Source organism: Oncorhynchus mykiss, chromosome 7 (assembly GCF_013265735.2).
Source record: "Oncorhynchus mykiss isolate Arlee chromosome 7, USDA_OmykA_1.1, whole genome shotgun sequence".
Taxonomy (NCBI): domain Eukaryota; kingdom Metazoa; phylum Chordata; class Actinopteri; order Salmoniformes; family Salmonidae; genus Oncorhynchus; species Oncorhynchus mykiss.
The window spans coordinates 7,728,858-7,746,982 of NC_048571.1; the positions used below are offsets into that span (position 1 = coordinate 7,728,858).

Sequence of the window (18,125 nt, forward strand, 5' to 3'; positions counted from 1 at the left end):
TATACTATTGATATTTTTGGCAACTTTTACTCCACTATATTCCTAAAGAAAATAATGTCATTTGTACATTTTCCCTTACACCCAAAAGTACTTGTTACATTTTGAATGCTTAACACGACAGGAAAAATGTCAAATTCACACATTTATCAAGAGAACATCCCAGGTCATCCCAACTGCCACCAATCCGGCTGACTCACTAAACACAAATGCTTCGTTTGTAAATTATGTCTGAATGTTGTAGTATTCCCTTGGCTATCCGTAAATAATAAATAAAATACATTTGTGCCGTTTGGATTACCTAATAGAAGCAATTAGAAATGATTTATACTTTCACTTTGGATACTTAAGTATATTTAAAGCCAAATATTTTTAGACTTTTACTCAAGTAGTATTTTACTGGGTGACTTTCACTTTTACTTGAGTCATTTTCTATGAAGGTATCTTCATTTTTACTCTAGTATGACAATTGGGTACTTATTCCACCACTGATAAAAGGCTCAACACATATGTGTCTGACCTGACATTGAATAAATAAAGCTTACATAAGCAGACTACTACTTCTGTCTACCAAAAGGTCTGGACCATTCATTATGCATTCCCATCACAAGTGCTAACTTGGTGGCGGTGGTAAGATAATCACTGTTGGAAGAGAACATCCCTTCCTTGATTAAGTACATTTGATATTAATTAGATGCAGGGAATCTTACATACTGGAATTATTAATTTAAATGTGTGTAGATTGTTTTGTGCAGTAATATAGCCTCCTATTGTAGGTCCAATAATTAGGTGACCCGGAAGTGGGTCGGAGTTGTGATCGTTAAATGAGAAATGTCTTCGCAAAGATTCCAATTTCGCGCTTAGACCACTGTCATCGGGAAAAAAGTAAATAGTTATTATTATTAATGTCACCAAACTTGTAAATATCACTTAGTTATATGTTTCATCTTACTCTTGTATTTTTATAAGGCGAGTCAGCAGCTAACGTTAGTTCCTATAATATATAAATATTTCGCTTTGTTTGCGCTGCATGCCATGTTGCTTGCTAGCTAACGTTACTGTAGTTAGCTTCAGCGCAAGTCTCTTGTGTTTTGTCCATTCTAGACTGTTGCCACCATGAGTAAACGAAAAGTGAAGGAAACACACATGCCAGTCGGCGAATGTATTTCTCAGGTTTGTATTCGTTTGTTTTATTGAATGTGTACATTGAGCAGGCAACGTAAAGGATCAATACATGAGTTGGTTGTGGTGACCTTGCTAGATCGAATCCCCGAGCTGGTAAAAATCTGTCGTTCTTCCCCTGAACAAGGCAGTTAACCCACTGTTCCTAGGCCGTCATTGTAAATAAGAATTTGTACTTAACTGACTTGCCTAGTTAAACAAAGGTTAAACATTTTTTTTAAACCTTACCCAGATAACACATTAAGGTATGATGTCCCATGGACAACATTATTCGCAAATACTTAATAATGACTCTTTTTAAGTATGGATATATTTTTCAGGTTCAGATGATATTGAGGGAGAGATTCTGTCATCAGAGACTTCCTGAAAAGCCAGTGGGAATGGAGTCACAACACAAGTAGGTTCCTTGGTGGTGCTGACCTGCTAACTAAGGTTTTATTAATTGACAAACGTGACATTCACTGACTACTGTAGCAGATTGATTAATGTAAGGGTAATGGTATGAGTTGGGTCTATTTGCCATAACACATGACAAGTGTGTTTTATGAGGGGTACTCCACAGTGTCATGGCAATGTGCATTTTGTTGGGGGCTGAAAGTCTCAGCATAATAAGCTTAACTGTTTAGATTTTCAATTTCACAAGGACCCAGCTGTTGTTTATTTGTCTCCAGCCCCACCTACACCTGTCAAGTTTGTTTCTGTGTGGCGGCCATCGGCCACGTTTAAAACAACTGGGAACTCTGAGAAATACGAGGTCAGAGCTCTAGAAAGAGGCCTGAGTTCCTGAGTTAGATAACCGTTTAAATAGATTGTTCCCAGTCGAAGCTTGTTTTTTTCCAAGTTCCCATTTGTTTTGAACATGCTGAAGTCGGAGAGTTCCCAGTTGTTTTGAACGTGGCAATTGGCCAGGTTGTATACTGATCTGCAGAGAGTGGGGCATTGTGGGTAACGGTCCTTGTGTTGATGTTCCAGACACCTGCTGGAGCTGCTGAGGAGGACAGCTGTCCATGGAGAGAGTAATTCTGTACTCATCGTTGGACCCAGAGGATCTGGGAAAACAATGGTATGGAATGCTACGAGGATAGCCTTGTCCCAGATCTGTTTGTGCTGTATAGCCAACTCCTATTGTCGTCGTCATGCATGTTGACTTTCTTCTGTTTTCTCCAGCTCCTTAACTGTGTCTTGAGAGAGTTGCTGGAGGTGAAGGATGTCAATAAGAATGTGTTACCTGTCCACCTGAATGGTTGGTAGTAGGATGTCTGTGATTGTTTCTGTGTCTGTTGATTCTCTGTCTGTTTCTGCACTCTGTTAATTCTCTCCCCAACTCTTCTTTACTGTCTCTCTAGGTCTTTTACAGACTGATGATAGAATAGCGCTCAAAGAAATCACACGCCAGCTCAATCTGGAGAATGTTGTTGGAGACAAAGTGTTTGTAAGTGTTTACAGAAGTTATGCTGTATGTTTTGTCCCTTTGTAATTTTTTGCTTGCTCTTAATTTTATTGTTATTTTCAGGGTAGTTTTGCAGAAAACCTGGCCTTCCTTCTTGAGGCGTTAAAGAAAGGTAATCATTTCTGCACATTGCCCTCACTATAATTTTGAAGAATCCTCCCTCTTTATGCTGACAGTATGTCTCTACAGTGTACTGTTCTCTCTTTGTCCCAGGTGATCGTAGCAGCAGTCGTCCTGTCCTCTTCATTCTGGATGAGTTTGACCTGTTTGCCCACCATAAGAACCAGACTCTGCTCTACAACCTCCTGGATGTCTCCCAGTCTGCCCAGGCTCCCGTCGCTGTGATCGGCCTCACCTGCAGACTGGTAGGGTCTCTTCTACCTCAGTTGTGTACTATCTAGCTTTTAGACCTCTCCAGTGATGAACTAGTTTTAGCTTCAAAAGGATAGGTTTCAATCTAATTATATTCTACTCTACTCACAGGTGATACCTTAATTGGGGAGGACGGGCTCTAAGTAATGGCTGGAACAGAATAAATTGAATAGTATCGAACACATGGTTTGCATGCGTATAGATACCATTCTGTTTACTCCATTCCAGGCATTATGAGCCATCCTCCCCTCAGCAGTCTCCTGTGACTTTACTCTACCTTCTCCTCTGGTGATCACAACTGGTCTCATCTCTGCTTGCTGCAGGATGTCCTGGAGCTGCTAGAGAAGAGGGTAAAGTCCAGGTTCAGCCACAGACAGATCCACCTGCTCAGCTCCCTGAGCTTCATACAGTACCTGGACAACGTCCGCTCACAGCTCAGCCTGCCACAAGACTTCCCCGACACCAAGTTCTATGACGAGTGGAATGACAGCATCAAGGTGAGGCCAGTCCAGGACTGCAAACGTATTATTATTATAATATATATATTTTTTTAACAGTACTAGATTTGTGATGTGCTGTAGTTGGCTTTTATCTGAAAGGCATTTTTCTTCTTACCCACAATGCTCTCTGACTTTCTTTCAGACGCTATGTGAAGACCAACTAGTGGTGGACGTTTTACAAAGTCATTATAACTCCAGCAAAGACTTCCGTTCCCTGCACTTGTTACTGGTAAGAGTTTGTATCTGTAGTATAAAAGCAAAGAGTGGGGGAAAAAAACCTCTAAATATTGCTTTGTGTGTGTGTGGACCCCTCTCTGCAGATGCTGGCTCTGAGCCGAGTGAGCGCATCTAAACCTGCCATCAAGCCCACTGATCTCCTGGAGGCCAGTAGAGTCTGTATGGTGGACTCTAAGGCAAACATACTTCATGGTATAATTTAAAGCCTAAAGCCATTAGGGGTAGAGGTCATTATTAGAGGATGTCTTTGATGGACACATGACCATTTGATGAAACATTGATAATTTGGCCTGCATTTTGCTTTGTTGGTCTTTCCAGGCCTGTCCATTCTTGAACTGTGCCTGATAATTGCCATGAAACACTTGAATGACATCTATGAAGGAGAGCCGTTTAACTTCCAGATGGTTCACAATGGTAAGGATCAACAGTTAGTAAGAGCTGGTGTGTAATAGTTGGGAATGACATACATTTGTGTTAATAGATATTATTATTTTTTTGTCAGAGTTCAAGAAATTCCTGCAGAGGAAATCCCATTCTATACATAACTTTGACAAGCCAGTCGTCATAAAGGTGGGTCTGCATGACATCATGGTCTCAGTAGAATGACATCAGACCCTTCCAATAGTATATTTCATAAAAATCCTATAACGTTTTTGTAGATCGTTCTCAAGGTAAGTTTATTTCACAATGAAGAAGGGTGGATATGTGCTGAATGTTGATGTATACTGAACAAAAATATAAACGCAACATGTAAAGTGTTCTCGGGTCATGTTTCATGAGCTGAAATAAAAGATCCCAGAAATGTTCCATAAGCACATAAAGCTTATTTTTGTTATTTTTGTGCACAAATTTGTTTACATCCCTGTTAGTGAGCATTTCTCCTTTGCCAAGATAATCCATCCACCTGACAGGTGTGGCATATCAAGAAGCTGATTAAACAGCTTGATCATTACACAGGTGCACCTTCTGCTGGGGACAATAAAAGGCCACTCTAAAATGTGCAGTTTTGTCACACAACACAATGCCACAGATGTCTCACGTTTTGAGGGCGTATACAATTGGCATGCTGCCAATGTCCACCAGGAATGTTTCCAGAGAATTGGATGTTAATTTCTCTACCATAAGCCACCTCCAACGGCATTTTTTGAGAATTTTGCAGTACGGCCTCACAACCGCAGACCACGTGTAACCACACCAGCCCAGGACCTCCACATCCGGCTTCTTAACCTGCAGGATCATATGAGACCAGCCACCAGGATAGCTGACTAAACAGGATTATTTCTGTCTCTAATAAAGCCCTTTTGTGGGGAAAAACTCATTTGGATTGGCTGGGCCTATGCCCACCCATTGATGCGCCCCTGCCCAGTCATGTGAAATCCATAGATTACAGCCTAATTCATTTATTTAAATTGCCTGATTTCCTTGAACTGTAACTTAGTAAAATTGTTGGATGATGCATTTTTTTTCAGTATGTAATGCCGTTGTTTGTCCCTTCTCTGTAATACCCCTGACTAAAGTTTATTGTATACATACAGTCTTAGCCACATGTATGTCATTGTATTATTTGATACTCAAGATTTACTCAACCTAACACTCTGTTCCAGGCGTTTGAACACCTGCAGCAGTTGGAGCTGATTAAGTCTATGGACAGCTCCACAGCAAAGATCCAGAAGGAGTACCAGCTGATGAAACTTTTGTTGGACCACAGCCAGATCATGGAGGCCCTGCAGAAATACCCACAATGCCCCACAGATGTTAAACAGTGGGCCATGTCTGCTTTTGGTTAAAGGTACATATTCCTCTATATTGTGTCCAGTGGGGCAGTTATGAAAGATATGGGACTGTGGCCTGGACCCTGTCCTCAAGGATAGACAATGAATGACCTAACAAATGTTTCTGCCATGTGTTCATTCCTTGTGTGTAAATGTAAATATTTGGCTGTACTTATTGAATAAAGTCATGCAATTTTTTGGGGTCATCAGTTTACCAGTTCTTGAAACCTAAGAAGTATTCCATGCTAAATGCCACCATCTAGTGGTCTGTTTTGGAACTGACATTACAGGGGACAAATACATTCACATTGAGCAATCATGCTTTATGTCAGGGTGAATAGCACACACAATTAATGCAAAGATAAACGCATAATCGTCAATGTCACTCAGAAAATAAGAAAATGTAACACTCCTGAACAGTAAGTATGTCGGTTTAATAAGATTTTGCATTAAATGTGTTTACCATGCTAGAGACGCAGCACTTTTACAGGTTCTGGGGTCTGGAAGACCTGCATCTTTTCATTGATGCTGGTGTCCCCAGCAGCGTACTGCACAGCCTTCTGCACCTTTCCCTCTGTCAGGGAGCAGGACACTTCAGCTAACTGTAGAATCCACGCAGACATCACTACCACTGAGGGACTAGCTCAAAAGATAAGGTGTGTGTATTGGGCTGATGAAGGGCTGTCATTCAACAGTCAGTACCTGTTCTAATGAACATGACGTGGTAGTTTCTCCATCTACGGCTACCACTCAGTCAACCACAATACTCAAGAACATGGCTCCCCTCTGTGGAAACAGTGGATGCCCGGTCAGCGGAGGTACTGCCCCCTCCATGAGGCGTGAGGGGCTGGTCTCAGACATACGACAAGTTCTTGTTTAGGAGGTCCAGCCGCCGTACTGCGTTCGTAACAACAGCACGACCAGAGAGAATGAGACATTTGAACCGTGAGAGGTCAAATATAGAGCGAGTACTGTAGATGTTTAGTACATGACGGAGGAACTCTTGAAACTGTGAACTGTAGCTAGCCCACTGGAAGCTAGAAAGGTCAAACGTGACATGATGTTGGTCAGGGCCCATAGTGCAGGAAGATGTTTGTGGGTGGGTGTATCTTTACAAAAGTGTCCTAGTGAAACAGTGCCGTTGCATAGAGATTACGTATGATTATCGGAAATTATGCTGGAGTAATTAAACATTCCACCAATAAACCTTTGAGCTTGTTGGTGATTTACATACAGCTACAAACAGTTTTTTTTTTCAAAACAACTTACCCGTAAATAAATGACTAAATAATTATCTAAAGAGGGTGAATTCTCACTGCAGAAACAATCAATAGTGGGGAGAGCGCGTCATTCTGGTCCATCCTAAAATGTGCAGTGCGTTTAAAATAACTGAATAATTTATCCAGGTAAAAATGCATTTGAACACGCATTTCACGATATGACGTAATGGTTGCCTACTTTTGTGATTTACATAGGACATTTGCACGTTTTCCTTGGTTCTAGATATATTTAAACATTTTGAACGGGGAGCCAAATGCGCCAGCTCTTTTACCTGAACGGAGCCAAATGAGCCGACTCTTTTACCTGAACGGATCCAAATGAGCCGGCTCTGCTCACCGAAAAGACTCGGAATGCCCATCACTAGTGGCAAGTGCACTAAACTCATCTCAAAACAAACCTCCGAGGAATAAAAAATGACTAAATTCATAGACACAAAGATGTGGGCTTTGTGCAAGAAAGGAAAGGTATTTATATCATATTTTTGACTATCACTATAGTAAAACAAAAATATTGAGCTCGCAAATTAGCTTCCATGAAGCTGCACGTTTGCTAGCTACGCTGGCTACTGTAATTAGCTAACAAGAGCTAACCAGACACCAATACACATGACGATGAAGTTACTACTTATTCACAAGTAAATTCTCTCTTTGTAACAACCATCTCAGCAAACAAAGTTGAAGAGTCACTGTCAGCTAGACTTGTAGGTCGAGTAATGTTGGATTAGGTTACTATTTCGGTCTGGTAAGGAGCGAGTCCGTTATTTGTCGTGTGAAGAGAATTTACCTGAAAGTTCTGTCCGTCCTTGTCCTGACATTTACATTGTAATTTTCAGATTTGTCCACTAGATGCCAGACAGACCTGCAATAACTATTTCAGAGCTAGCAAAGATGGTCTGCTTCTAGTGATCTGTATGCATACAGGGACTCTTAAATGACAACCTAATATTACAGCTATGACTACTGCATACCACCTAATATTACAGCTATGACTACTGCATACCACCTAATATTACAGATATGCCTACTGCATACCACCTAATATTACAGATATGACTACTGCATACCACCTAATATTACAGATATGCCTACTGCATACCACCTAATATTACAGATATGACTACTGCATACCACCTAATATTACAGATATGATAGTCTCAGGAAATCCCAGACCTCGGGCAACAGCACGAGGAGCATTGTTCACATTGTGAAGGCACCCTTTGTGCCGAGGGAGACTACAGATATGCCTACTGCATACCACCTAATATTACAGATATGATAGTCTCAGGAAATCCCAGACCTCGGGCAACAGCACGAGGAGCATTGTTCACATTGTGAAGGCACCCTTTGTGCCGAGGGAGACTACAGATATGCCTACTGCATACACATACACTACCGTTCAAAGGTTTGAGGTCACTTAGAAATGTCCTTGTTTTTGAAAGAAAAGCAAAACAATGTGTCCATTAAAATAATATAAAATTGACCAGAAATACAGTGTAGACATTGTTAATGTTGTAAGTAGCATTAGTAGCATGAGTATTGTAGCAGGAAACGGCAGATTTTTTAAATGGAATATCTACATAGGCGTACAGAGGCCCGTTATCAGCAACCATCACTCCTGTGTTCCAATGGCACGTTGTGTTAGCTAATCCAATTTTATAATTTTAAAAGGCTAACTGAACATTAGAAAACCATTTTGCAATTATGTTAGCACAGCTGAAAACGGTTGACTGATTAAAGAAGCAATAAAACTGGCCTTCTTTAAACTAGTTGAGTATCCTGAGCATTAGCATTTGTGGGTTCGATTACAGGCTCAAAATAGCTAGAAACAAAGACCTTTCTTCTGAAAGTCGTCAGTCTATTCATGTTCTGAGAAATGAAGGCTATTCCATGCGAGAAATTGCCAAGAAACTGAAGATCTCGTACAACGCTGTGTACTACTCCCTTCACAGAACAGCAACAAACTGGCTCTAACCAGAAAATAAAGAGGGGTGGGAGGCCCCGGTGCACAACTGAGCAAGAGGACAAGTACATTAGAGTGTCTAGTTTGAGAAACAGATGCCTCACAAGTCCTCAACTGGCAGCATAATTAAATAGTACAAAACACCAGTCTCAACGTCAACAGTGAAGAGGCGGCTCAGGGATGCTGGCCTTAATTAACAATGTCTGCACTGTATTTCTGATCAATTTGATGTTATTTTAATGGACAAAAAATGTCATTTTCTTTCAAAAACAAGGACATTTCTAAGTACCACAAACTGTTGAACAGTAGTGTATTTGCCTGGCACATTGGCAAAAATAAGCCACACCTTGCAAAAATCAAGTAAAAGCTGTAACAAAACATTTATGCTCATGACTGGCTATTGATTTTCTGTTCTAGGTTGACAGCCGAGATGGCCTGGTCCAAATCAGAAAAAGAGACTTGGAGAGATTGACTACAGAGGTCATGCAGCTCCGAGAGTTCTTACCCAAAGTAGTGAATGGAGACCTGATTGAGATGCTGCAGAAAGCCTGTGCTGCAGAGACAAGTAAGCTGCCCTTGAAACGGCTCTACGTGGATGTTATCATACAAGTGGGCTGATAATGAATAACATGAATGTTTGTATTGGGAAATAGCCTAAACAGTGAAAGGGAAAATTGTGTGTGTGTGTGTGTAGTGAAGGAGCGCCTTGGTCAGGAGCAGGAGCAACTGAGACAGGAGTGTCTGCACCTCCGCTCTCGCCTGGACGCAGCGCAGAGCGAGTGTCAGAAAGAGAGAGAGGTGAGAGATGGAGGGATATTAAAGAGAGAGGTGAGAGATGGAGGGATTTTAGAGAGAGAGAGAGGTGAGAGATGGAGGGATATTAAAGAGAGAGAGGTGAGAGATGGAGAGATATTAAAGAGAGAGGGGTGAGAGATGGAGGGATATTAAAGAGAGAGAGGTGAGAGATGGAGAGATATTAAAGAGAGAGAGGTAACCTGTTCCCTAGGTAACATTGTGTGTGTCAGAGTATGTCTTAAGGCCTCACTTGTAGACCAAGAGAAGATGGTTCCTGGGACAAGTATGTGTGTGTGTGTGTGCGTGTAAGTGTGTGTGTATATGCGTGTAAGTATGTGTGTGTATGCGTGTAAGTGTGTGTGTGTCTGAGTGGAAGTGTGTGTGTATGAGTGTAAGTGTGTGTGTCTGAGTGTAAGTGTGTGTGTCTGAGTGGAAGTGTGTGTGTCTGAGTGTAAGTGTGTGTGTCTGAGTGTAAGTGTGTGTGTCTGAGTGGAAGTGTGTGTGTCTGAGTGGAAGTGTGTGTGTGTCTGAGTGGAAGTGTGTGTGTCTGAGTGTAAGTGTGTGTGTCTGAGTGTAAGTGTGTGTGTATGCGTGTAAGTGTGTGTGTGTCTGAGTGGAAGTGTGTGTGTCTGAGTGTAAGTGTGTGTGTATGCGTGTAAGTGTGTGTGTGTCTGAGTGTAAGTGTGTGTGTATGAGTGTAAGTGTGTGTGTCATCATGTTAACCTGTCTGCTGCATGCCCCTGCAGGAGAAGCTTGTTCTGAGGGAGCAGCTGTGGGAGAGTCGGGAGCAGCTGCAGCAGCAGGCTGAGTTCTGTACTGGGCTGGGGGCTGCCTCCTGCACCCTGCTGTGGAGCACCTCCAGTAAGGAGGAGGCAGTCAAAGACATCCTGGCTGATGTGAGAGCCATTCATCCACAGACCTTACAAAACCTTTCACCCAATTCCAAACCAACCCCTAGCCGCTTACACACCTGTGGAGATCTGAGAGGACTGGATAGCTATAACATGATGACAGTAGCTTCATCACACCTGTGGAGATCTGAGAGGACTGGATAGCTATAACATGATGACAGTAGCTTTATCACACCAGTGGAGATCTGAGAGGACTGGATAGCTATAACATGATGACAGTAGCTTTATCACACCTGTGGAGATCTGAGAGGACTGGATAGCTATAACATGATGACAGTAGCTTTATCACACCTGTGGAGATCTGAGAGGACTGGATAGCTATAACATGATGACAGTAGCTTTATCACACCAGTGGAGATCTGAGAGGACTGGATAGCTATAACATGATGACAGTAGCTTTATCACACCTGTGGAGATCTGAGAGGACTGGATAGCTATAACATGATGACAGTAGCTTTATCACACCTGTGGAGATCTGAGAGGACTGGATAGCTATAACATGATGACAGTAGCTTTATCACACCAGTGGAGATCTGAGAGGACTGGATAGCTATAACATGATGACAGTAGCTTTATCACACCTGTGGAGATCTGAGAGGACTGGATAGCTATAACATGATGACAGTAGCTTTATCACACCTGTGGAGATCTGAGAGGACTGGATAGCTATAACATGATGACAGTAGCTTCATCACACCTGTGGAGATCTGAGAGGACTGGATAGCTATAACATGATGACAGTAACTTCATCACACCTGTGGAGATCTGAGAGGACTGGATAGCTATAACATGATGACAGTAGCTTTATCACACCTGTGGAGATCTGAGAGGACTGGATAGCTATAACATGATGACAGTAGCTTTATCACACCTGTGGAGATCTGAGAGGACTGGATAGCTATAACATGATGACAGTAGCTTTATCACACCTGTGGAGATCTGAGAGGACTGGATAGCTATAACATGATGACAGTAGCTTCATCACACCAGTGGAGATCTGAGAGGACTGGATAGCTATAACATGATGACAGTAGCTTCATCACACCAGTGGAGATCTGAGAGGACTGGATAGCTATAACATGATGACAGTAGCTTCATCACACTTCATCACGCAAACTTGCCTACCTGATTAAATAAAGATTTAGGGGTCAGCACTCATCTGAAGCTATTCCTCTGCCTCTGATGCTTTCAACTCTAGTCCATGTCCTGGTTCTCTTTAAACTCTAGTCCATGTCCTGGTTCTCTTTAAACTCTAGTCCATGTCCTGGTTCTCTTTGAACTCTAGTCCATGTCCTGGTTCTCTTTAAACTACAGTCCATGTCCTGGTTCTCTTTAAACTCTAGTCCATGTCCTGGTTCTCTTTAAACTACAGTCCATGTCCTGGTTCTCTTTAAACTCTAGTCCATGTCCTGGTTCTCTTTGAACTCTAGTCCATGTCCTGGTTCTCTATAAACTACAGTCCATGTCCTGGTTCTCTTTAAACTCTAGTCCATGTCCTGGTTCTCTTTAAACTCTAGTCCATGTCCTGGTTCTCTTTGAACTCTAGTCCATGTCCTGGTTCTCTTTAAACTCTAGTCCATGTCCTGGTTCTCTTTGAACTCTAGTCCATGTCCTGGTTCTCTATAAACTACAGTCCATGTCCTGGTTCTCTTTAAACTCTAGTCCATGTCCTGGTTCTCTTTAAACTCTAGTCCATGTCCTGGTTCTCTTTGAACTCTAGTCCATGTCCTGGTTCTCTTTGAACTCTAGTCCATGTCCTGGTTCTCTTTAAACTCTAGTCCATGTCCTGGTTCTCTTTGAACTCTAGTCCATGTCCTGGTTGTCTTTAAACTACAGTCCATGTCCTGGTTCTCTTTAAACTCTAGTCCATGTCCTGGTTCTCTTTGAACTCTAGTCCATGTCCTGGTTCTCTTTAAACTCTAGTCCATGTCCTGGTTCTCTTTGAACTCTAGTCCATGTCCTGGTTCTCTATAAACTACAGTCCATGTCCTGGTTCTCTTTAAACTCTAGTCCATGTCCTGGTTCTCTTTGAACTCTAGTCCATGTCCTGGTTCTCTTTGAACTCTAGTCCATGTCCTGGTTCTCTTTGAACTCTAGTCCATGTCCTGGTTCTCTTTGAACTCTAGTCCATGTCCTGGTTCTCTTTAAACTCTAGTCCATGTCCTGGTTCTCTTTGAACTCTAGTCCATGTCCTGGTTCTCTATAAACTACAGTCCATGTCCTGGTTCTCTTTAAACTCTAGTCCATGTCCTGGTTCTCTTTGAACTCTAGTCCATGTCCTGGTTCTCTTTGAACTCTAGTCCATGTCCTGGTTCTCTTTGAACTCTAGTCCATGTCCTGGTTCTCTTTGAACTCTAGTCCATGTCCTGGTTCTCTTTAAACTCTAGTCCATGTCCTGGTTCTCTTTAAACTCTAGTCCATGTCCTGGTTCTCTATAAACTACAGTCCATGTCCTGGTTCTCTTTAAACTCTAATCCATGTCCTGGTTCTCTTTGAACTCTAGTCCATGTCCTGGTTCTCTTTAAACTCTAGTCCATGTCCTGGTTCTCTTTGAACTCTAGTCCATGTCCTGGTTCTCTTTAAACTCCAGTCCATGTCCTGGTTCTCTTTGAACTCTAGTCCATGTCCTGGTTCTCTTTGAACTCTAGTCCATGTCCTGGTTCTCTTTAAACTCTAGTCCATGTCCTGGTTCTCTTTGAACTCTAGTCCATGTCCTGGTTCTCTTTGAACTCTAGTCCATGTCCTGGTTCTCTTTAAACTACAGTCCATGTCCTGGTTCTCTTTAAACTCTAGTCCATGTCCTGGTTCTCTATAAACTCTAGTCCATGTCCTGGTTCTCTTTAAACTACAGTCCATGTCCTGGTTCTCTTTCAACTCTAGTCCATGTCCTGGTTCTCTTTGAACTCTAGTCCATGTCCTGGTTCTCTTTCAACTCTAGTCCATGTCCTGGTTCTCTTTGAACTCTAGTCCATGTCCTGGTTCTCTTTGAACTCTAGTCCATGTCCTGGCTCTCTTTAAACTACAGTCCATGTCCTGGTTCTCTTTAAACTCTAGTCCATGTCCTGGTTCTCTTTGAACTCTAGTCCATGTCCTGGTTGTCTTTAAACTACAGTCCATGTCCTGGTTCTCTTTAAACTCTAGTCCATGTCCTGGTTCTCTTTGATCTCTAGTCCATGTCCTGGTTGTCTTTAAACTACAGTCCATGTCCTGGTTCTCTTTAAACTCTAGTCCATGTCCTGGTTCTCTTTGAACTCTAGTCCATGTCCTGGTTGTCTATAAACTACAGTCCATGTCCTGGTTCTCTTTAAACTACAGTCCATGTCCTGGTTCTCTTTGAACTCTAGTCCATGTCCTGGTTCTCTATAAACTACAGTCCATGTCCTGGTTCTCTTTGCCTTTATCCTCTTCCATCATCCTCCTTGTTCCCCTCCTTAATTCCTCCCCTTTCCCTCTGGCCACCTCTGACCCTGCCTCATTACTCTAATTGTAGGGTAAGCTGCAGTCCTTCCTGAGCGTGGCGGGCCAGACCCTGGAGAGCTTTGTCAAGTCTCTGGATGGGGAGGCCAAGGCCGAGCAGCAAGACTCCAACTCCCATGAGCAGCAGTTTGTTCTGGCGCTGGCCGGAGTCGTCACCAGTGAGTGTGCGGCTATGTCACCATGGCATGCCATCCAAACTGTCTATTGAATGTATTTTGATAACCACAGTTTATAATTACACCATCTCACTGTGAGTTATTCCAGTCTATGCTGTGTTATATAACATGTTTTGCATCATATAATTAAGCAATAAAGCATGAGGGGGCGTGGTATATGGCTAATATACCACAGCTAAGGGCTGTTCTTACGAGTGCCTGGATACAGCCCTTAGCCGTGGTATATTGGCCATACACCACAAACCCCCGAGGTGCCTTATTGCTATTATAAACTGGTTACCAATGTAATTAGAGCAGTAAAAATAAACGTTTTGTCATACCTGTGAAATATGGTCTGATATACCACGGCTGTCAGCCAATCAGCATTCAGGGCTGGAACCACCCAGTTTATAATAAATGGCACACCCTGCTCAGCGTTATCATCTTTAGCTCTCCAATCGGTGACCTCTCTGCTGTTTGATTGTCCACTCAGACGTGGCGGCGGTGACGTGTGGGCGGGACTACCTGTCCAGCTCCGCCCACGTCCTCCTGGAGACTCTGATGCAGCAGCTGGAGCTCCTGAAGCCTGGGGTCTTCCCCAAACTCAAAGTGTAAGACTGGAGGACTTCTAAATCACTCACATTAATAATCATACACACACACACGTCTCCTCAGCAGTTATGTTGGCCGACCCAACACACACTCAACATCAATACACACAGCCATCAGAATCCAGATCAAATGATACCTACAATAATAAATGAACTAGGCATTGTAGTTTCTCTGCAGGTGGAGGAATGATGATGGTTATTGTAGTTTTTCTGCAGGTAAATTAATGATGATGGTTATTGTAGTTTTTCTGCAGGTGGATGTGGATGTCCATTGTAGCTTATCTGCAAGTGGATGAATGATGATGGTTATTGTAGTTTATCTGCAAGTGGATGAATGATGATGGTTATTGTAGTTTATCTGCAGGTGGATGAATGATGATGGTTATTGTAGTTTATCTGCAAGTGGATGCTGATGGTTGTTGTAGTTTATCTGCAAGTGGATGAATGATGATGGTTATTGTAGTTTATCTGCTGGTGGATGAATGATGATGGTTATTGTAGTTTATCTGCAAGTGGATGAATGATGATGGTTATTGTAGTTTATCTGCAAGAGGATGAATGATGATGGTTATTGTAGTTTATCTGCAGGTGGATGAATGATGATGGTTATTGTCGTTTATCTGCAAGAGGATGAATGATGATGGTTATTGTAGTTTATCTGCAAGTGGATGAATGATGATGGTTATTGTAGTTTATCTGCAAGAGGATGAATGATGATGGTTATTGTAGTTTATCTGCAGGTGGATGAATGATGATGGTTATTGTAGTTTATCTGCAAGAGGATGAATGATGATGGTTATTGTAGTTTATCTGCAAGTGGATGCTGATGGTTGTTGTAGTTTATCTGCAAGTGGATGAATGATGGTGGTTATTGTAGTTTCTCTGTGTTACAGGTTGATGCTGATGGCTTTGTATAATGTCAGTATCAGTGTAAAGGGACTGAAGTATATCAGGGAGTTTCCAGGACTTCTCTCTCTCATCTGGACCCTTTTGGAAGGTAAGAGGGGAGTGAGGGGTGGGCTTGTGTGCTTTGTATGTGGCGTTATAAAATGTGTGCATTCAAAAGCGTTTGTTTGTTAATTTGGATCTCTTATTGCCCACAATGGGGCTAATCGTCCAAGAGTCCGGTGTGTGTCCGAAAGACAGAGCCTGAATCAGAGGTCAGAGAGCTGGCATCAGTGTGTTTAACTGAAGAAGGACTCGTGTTGTGGTCAGTTAGGAGGATTAAGACCTCTTTCTCTCTCTCTTTTTCTCTCTCTCCTCTCTCTTTCTCTCTCTTTCTCTCTCACTCTCTCTCTCCTTCTGTCTCTTTCTCTCTCTCATTCTCTCTTTCTCTCTCTCCTTCTCTCTCTCTTTCTTTCTCTCTCCCTCTCTCTTTCTCTCTCTCTCTCTCTCTCTTTTCCCTTCCTCTCATGCTGTTTCTGTCTGATTCTGCCCATCCTCTCTTCCCTCACCCTTTCTGTTTCATTCTATCTCTCTCTTTTTGCTGTCTCTTGTCCTTCTCTCTCCCGACCCCTCTTCCCCTCCTGAGACGGGGACTCTGAGGTTTGCCTCCACGCCCTGCGGCTGCTCCAGTCAGTGCTGCTGGAGGAGGCCCTGGCGGGGCCCGGGCTGCTGCTGGACGATCCCCTTCTTCCACTGGAGCGCATACGCACGCTGGCCACCTCCAGCCGCCACCCGGCCCTGAGGCAGACGGCCCAGGAGACACTGGATGACCTGGGCTCCCTCCGCACCTCCTTCCTGGACCCCCACGGCACCTCCTCCTCTGACCAAGTACATGTATAAATACATCCAACCCAAAGTGAAACACACAGCACTAGCGACACATCCCACTCACGTGATGATGATGATGCTTTCCTACTGTAGAGTAAACGTTTCTCTGATTAGAGAGAGCTCTACTGAGGAGAGCTGCCATGATGCACTGTGGAAGAGGTTGGTTCCATCGTGTCCCTTTCTCGTTTTTCCCCCGGGTCCAGGGACTTAGTCAGGTTGGTTCCTATCCCACCACAGCAGATGTTCCGGGACCAGTAGAACCCCATAACTGTACATAAGGGCTCCATAACACATTCATAAGCCATACATAGAACATACATTAGAACTACAAAAATGGTGTATGTCAAATTAAAACGTGTTGACATGGTCCAAAGCAAGGATGACTTCTGCTTGCCATATGTTAAAGAGACGGCTTGTCTGTTTGTTTAAAACATGTATCTACTGTTGTGAGGTGAGTTGGATCTGTTTCTACCTGTTAGCCTGTTGACCTAATACCAGCTAATACCATATCAGACTCATGGCCTTATTTCATTAGGTAAAATACCTTGAGGTCAAGTAACAATAGAGGATGTTTTATTTTTGTGTGTTGTTTTCTACCATTGTTACAGACAATAAAATGTTATTCAAAACTTTTCCAAATGAACATTCATTTACATATGATATGTCGCCTATTTTTCCCAGGTTAGGGGCGGTTTGTGTGTATGAATCTTTTCTGACTGTCCTGTTCTCCCGCCACCACATCCTGGACCACCTCACACGTGACTCCCTAACTCCGGCTACGTTTACATGTCAGTCGTTTAGCAGACGCTCTTATCCACAGCCACTTACAGTACAGGCATATCGTTTCATACTGGTCCCCCGTGGGAATCGAACCCACAACCCTGGTGCTGCAAGCACTATGCTCTACCAACTGAGCCTCCGACTTCCAGATAAACAGATTATGACGTAGAGATTGGCCTGGTCATTAGGAGCCACCTAAAGTGGATAAGCCTTTCAGTGTCTGAGGGGGGTGACACTGAGTAAGCTGACTCGGCACGTGTCCACCAGGCTGTAGGGTAATTGAAGCAAGTAAGTCTCTGAACACATACAGTCAAGCCTCAGTCTGTTGAGTTTACAGTCCATTTCAAAGTTACAAAACATTTCCATATTCTGCTTGACCTCCATTCCCAACATGGTTGGATCTCTGAAGTGTTACTGTACACTCAAGATGAGAGGGCTAAAAGACTGGGCTGGACTGAGTCCGCTTTAGGATCTCTGAAGTGTTACTGTACACTCAAGATGAGAGGGCTAAAAGACTGGGCTGGACTGTGTCCGCTTTAGGATCTCTGAAGTGTTACTGTACACTCAAGATGAGAGGGCTAAAAGACTGGGCTGGACTGAGTCCGCTTTAGGATCTCTGAAGTGTTACTGTACACTCAAGATGAGAGGGCTAAAAGACTGGGCTGGACTGTGTCCGCTTTAGGATCTCTGAAGTGTTACTGTACACTCAAGATGAGAGGGCTAAAAGACTGGGCTGGACTGAGTCCGCTTTAGGATCTCTGCTAATAATAGTCATTTGCAAATCCTCTCAAGAAGCAACAGGAACTTGCTCACACTCAGAAGAGATGTGTTTCCAATACCTTGCTAACGTGTAGAAAATGTATGTGTCAGAGC

At 42.9% G+C, this 18,125-nt stretch overlaps 2 protein-coding genes across 3 annotated transcripts; both read left to right on the top strand.

Annotated features, from left to right (window-relative positions):
* The first annotated feature begins 608 nt into the window (after positions 1-608).
* Positions 609-5,714, top strand: LOC110491192 (origin recognition complex subunit 4-like). 2 transcript variants are annotated; one of them, XM_036982345.1, is made up of 14 exons: positions 609-627; positions 1,102-1,170; positions 1,500-1,576; positions 2,152-2,242; positions 2,347-2,422; positions 2,526-2,611; positions 2,693-2,741; positions 2,843-2,994; positions 3,325-3,498; positions 3,644-3,730; positions 3,822-3,930; positions 4,057-4,152; positions 4,241-4,308; positions 5,343-5,714. In XM_036982345.1, exons 2-14 carry the CDS (start codon positions 1,114-1,116, stop codon positions 5,523-5,525), a joined length of 1,305 nt encoding a protein of 434 aa, XP_036838240.1. In that variant the 5' UTR covers positions 609-627; positions 1,102-1,113; the 3' UTR covers positions 5,526-5,714. The 2 variants fall into 2 exon arrangements, with proteins under 2 accessions (XP_036838240.1, XP_036838239.1); XM_036982344.1 differs by lacking the exon at positions 609-627 and adding an exon at positions 762-882.
* Positions 5,715-6,716: 1,002 nt separating this feature from the next.
* LOC110491194 (heat shock factor 2-binding protein-like) lies at positions 6,717-17,119 on the top strand. Its single transcript, XM_036984473.1, has 8 exons — positions 6,717-7,255; positions 9,168-9,315; positions 9,445-9,548; positions 10,292-10,441; positions 13,947-14,091; positions 14,582-14,699; positions 15,593-15,696; positions 16,231-17,119. Exons 1-8 carry the CDS (start codon positions 7,205-7,207, stop codon positions 16,482-16,484), a joined length of 1,074 nt encoding a protein of 357 aa, XP_036840368.1. The 5' UTR covers positions 6,717-7,204; the 3' UTR covers positions 16,485-17,119.
* The last annotated feature ends 1,006 nt before the right edge of the window (positions 17,120-18,125 follow it).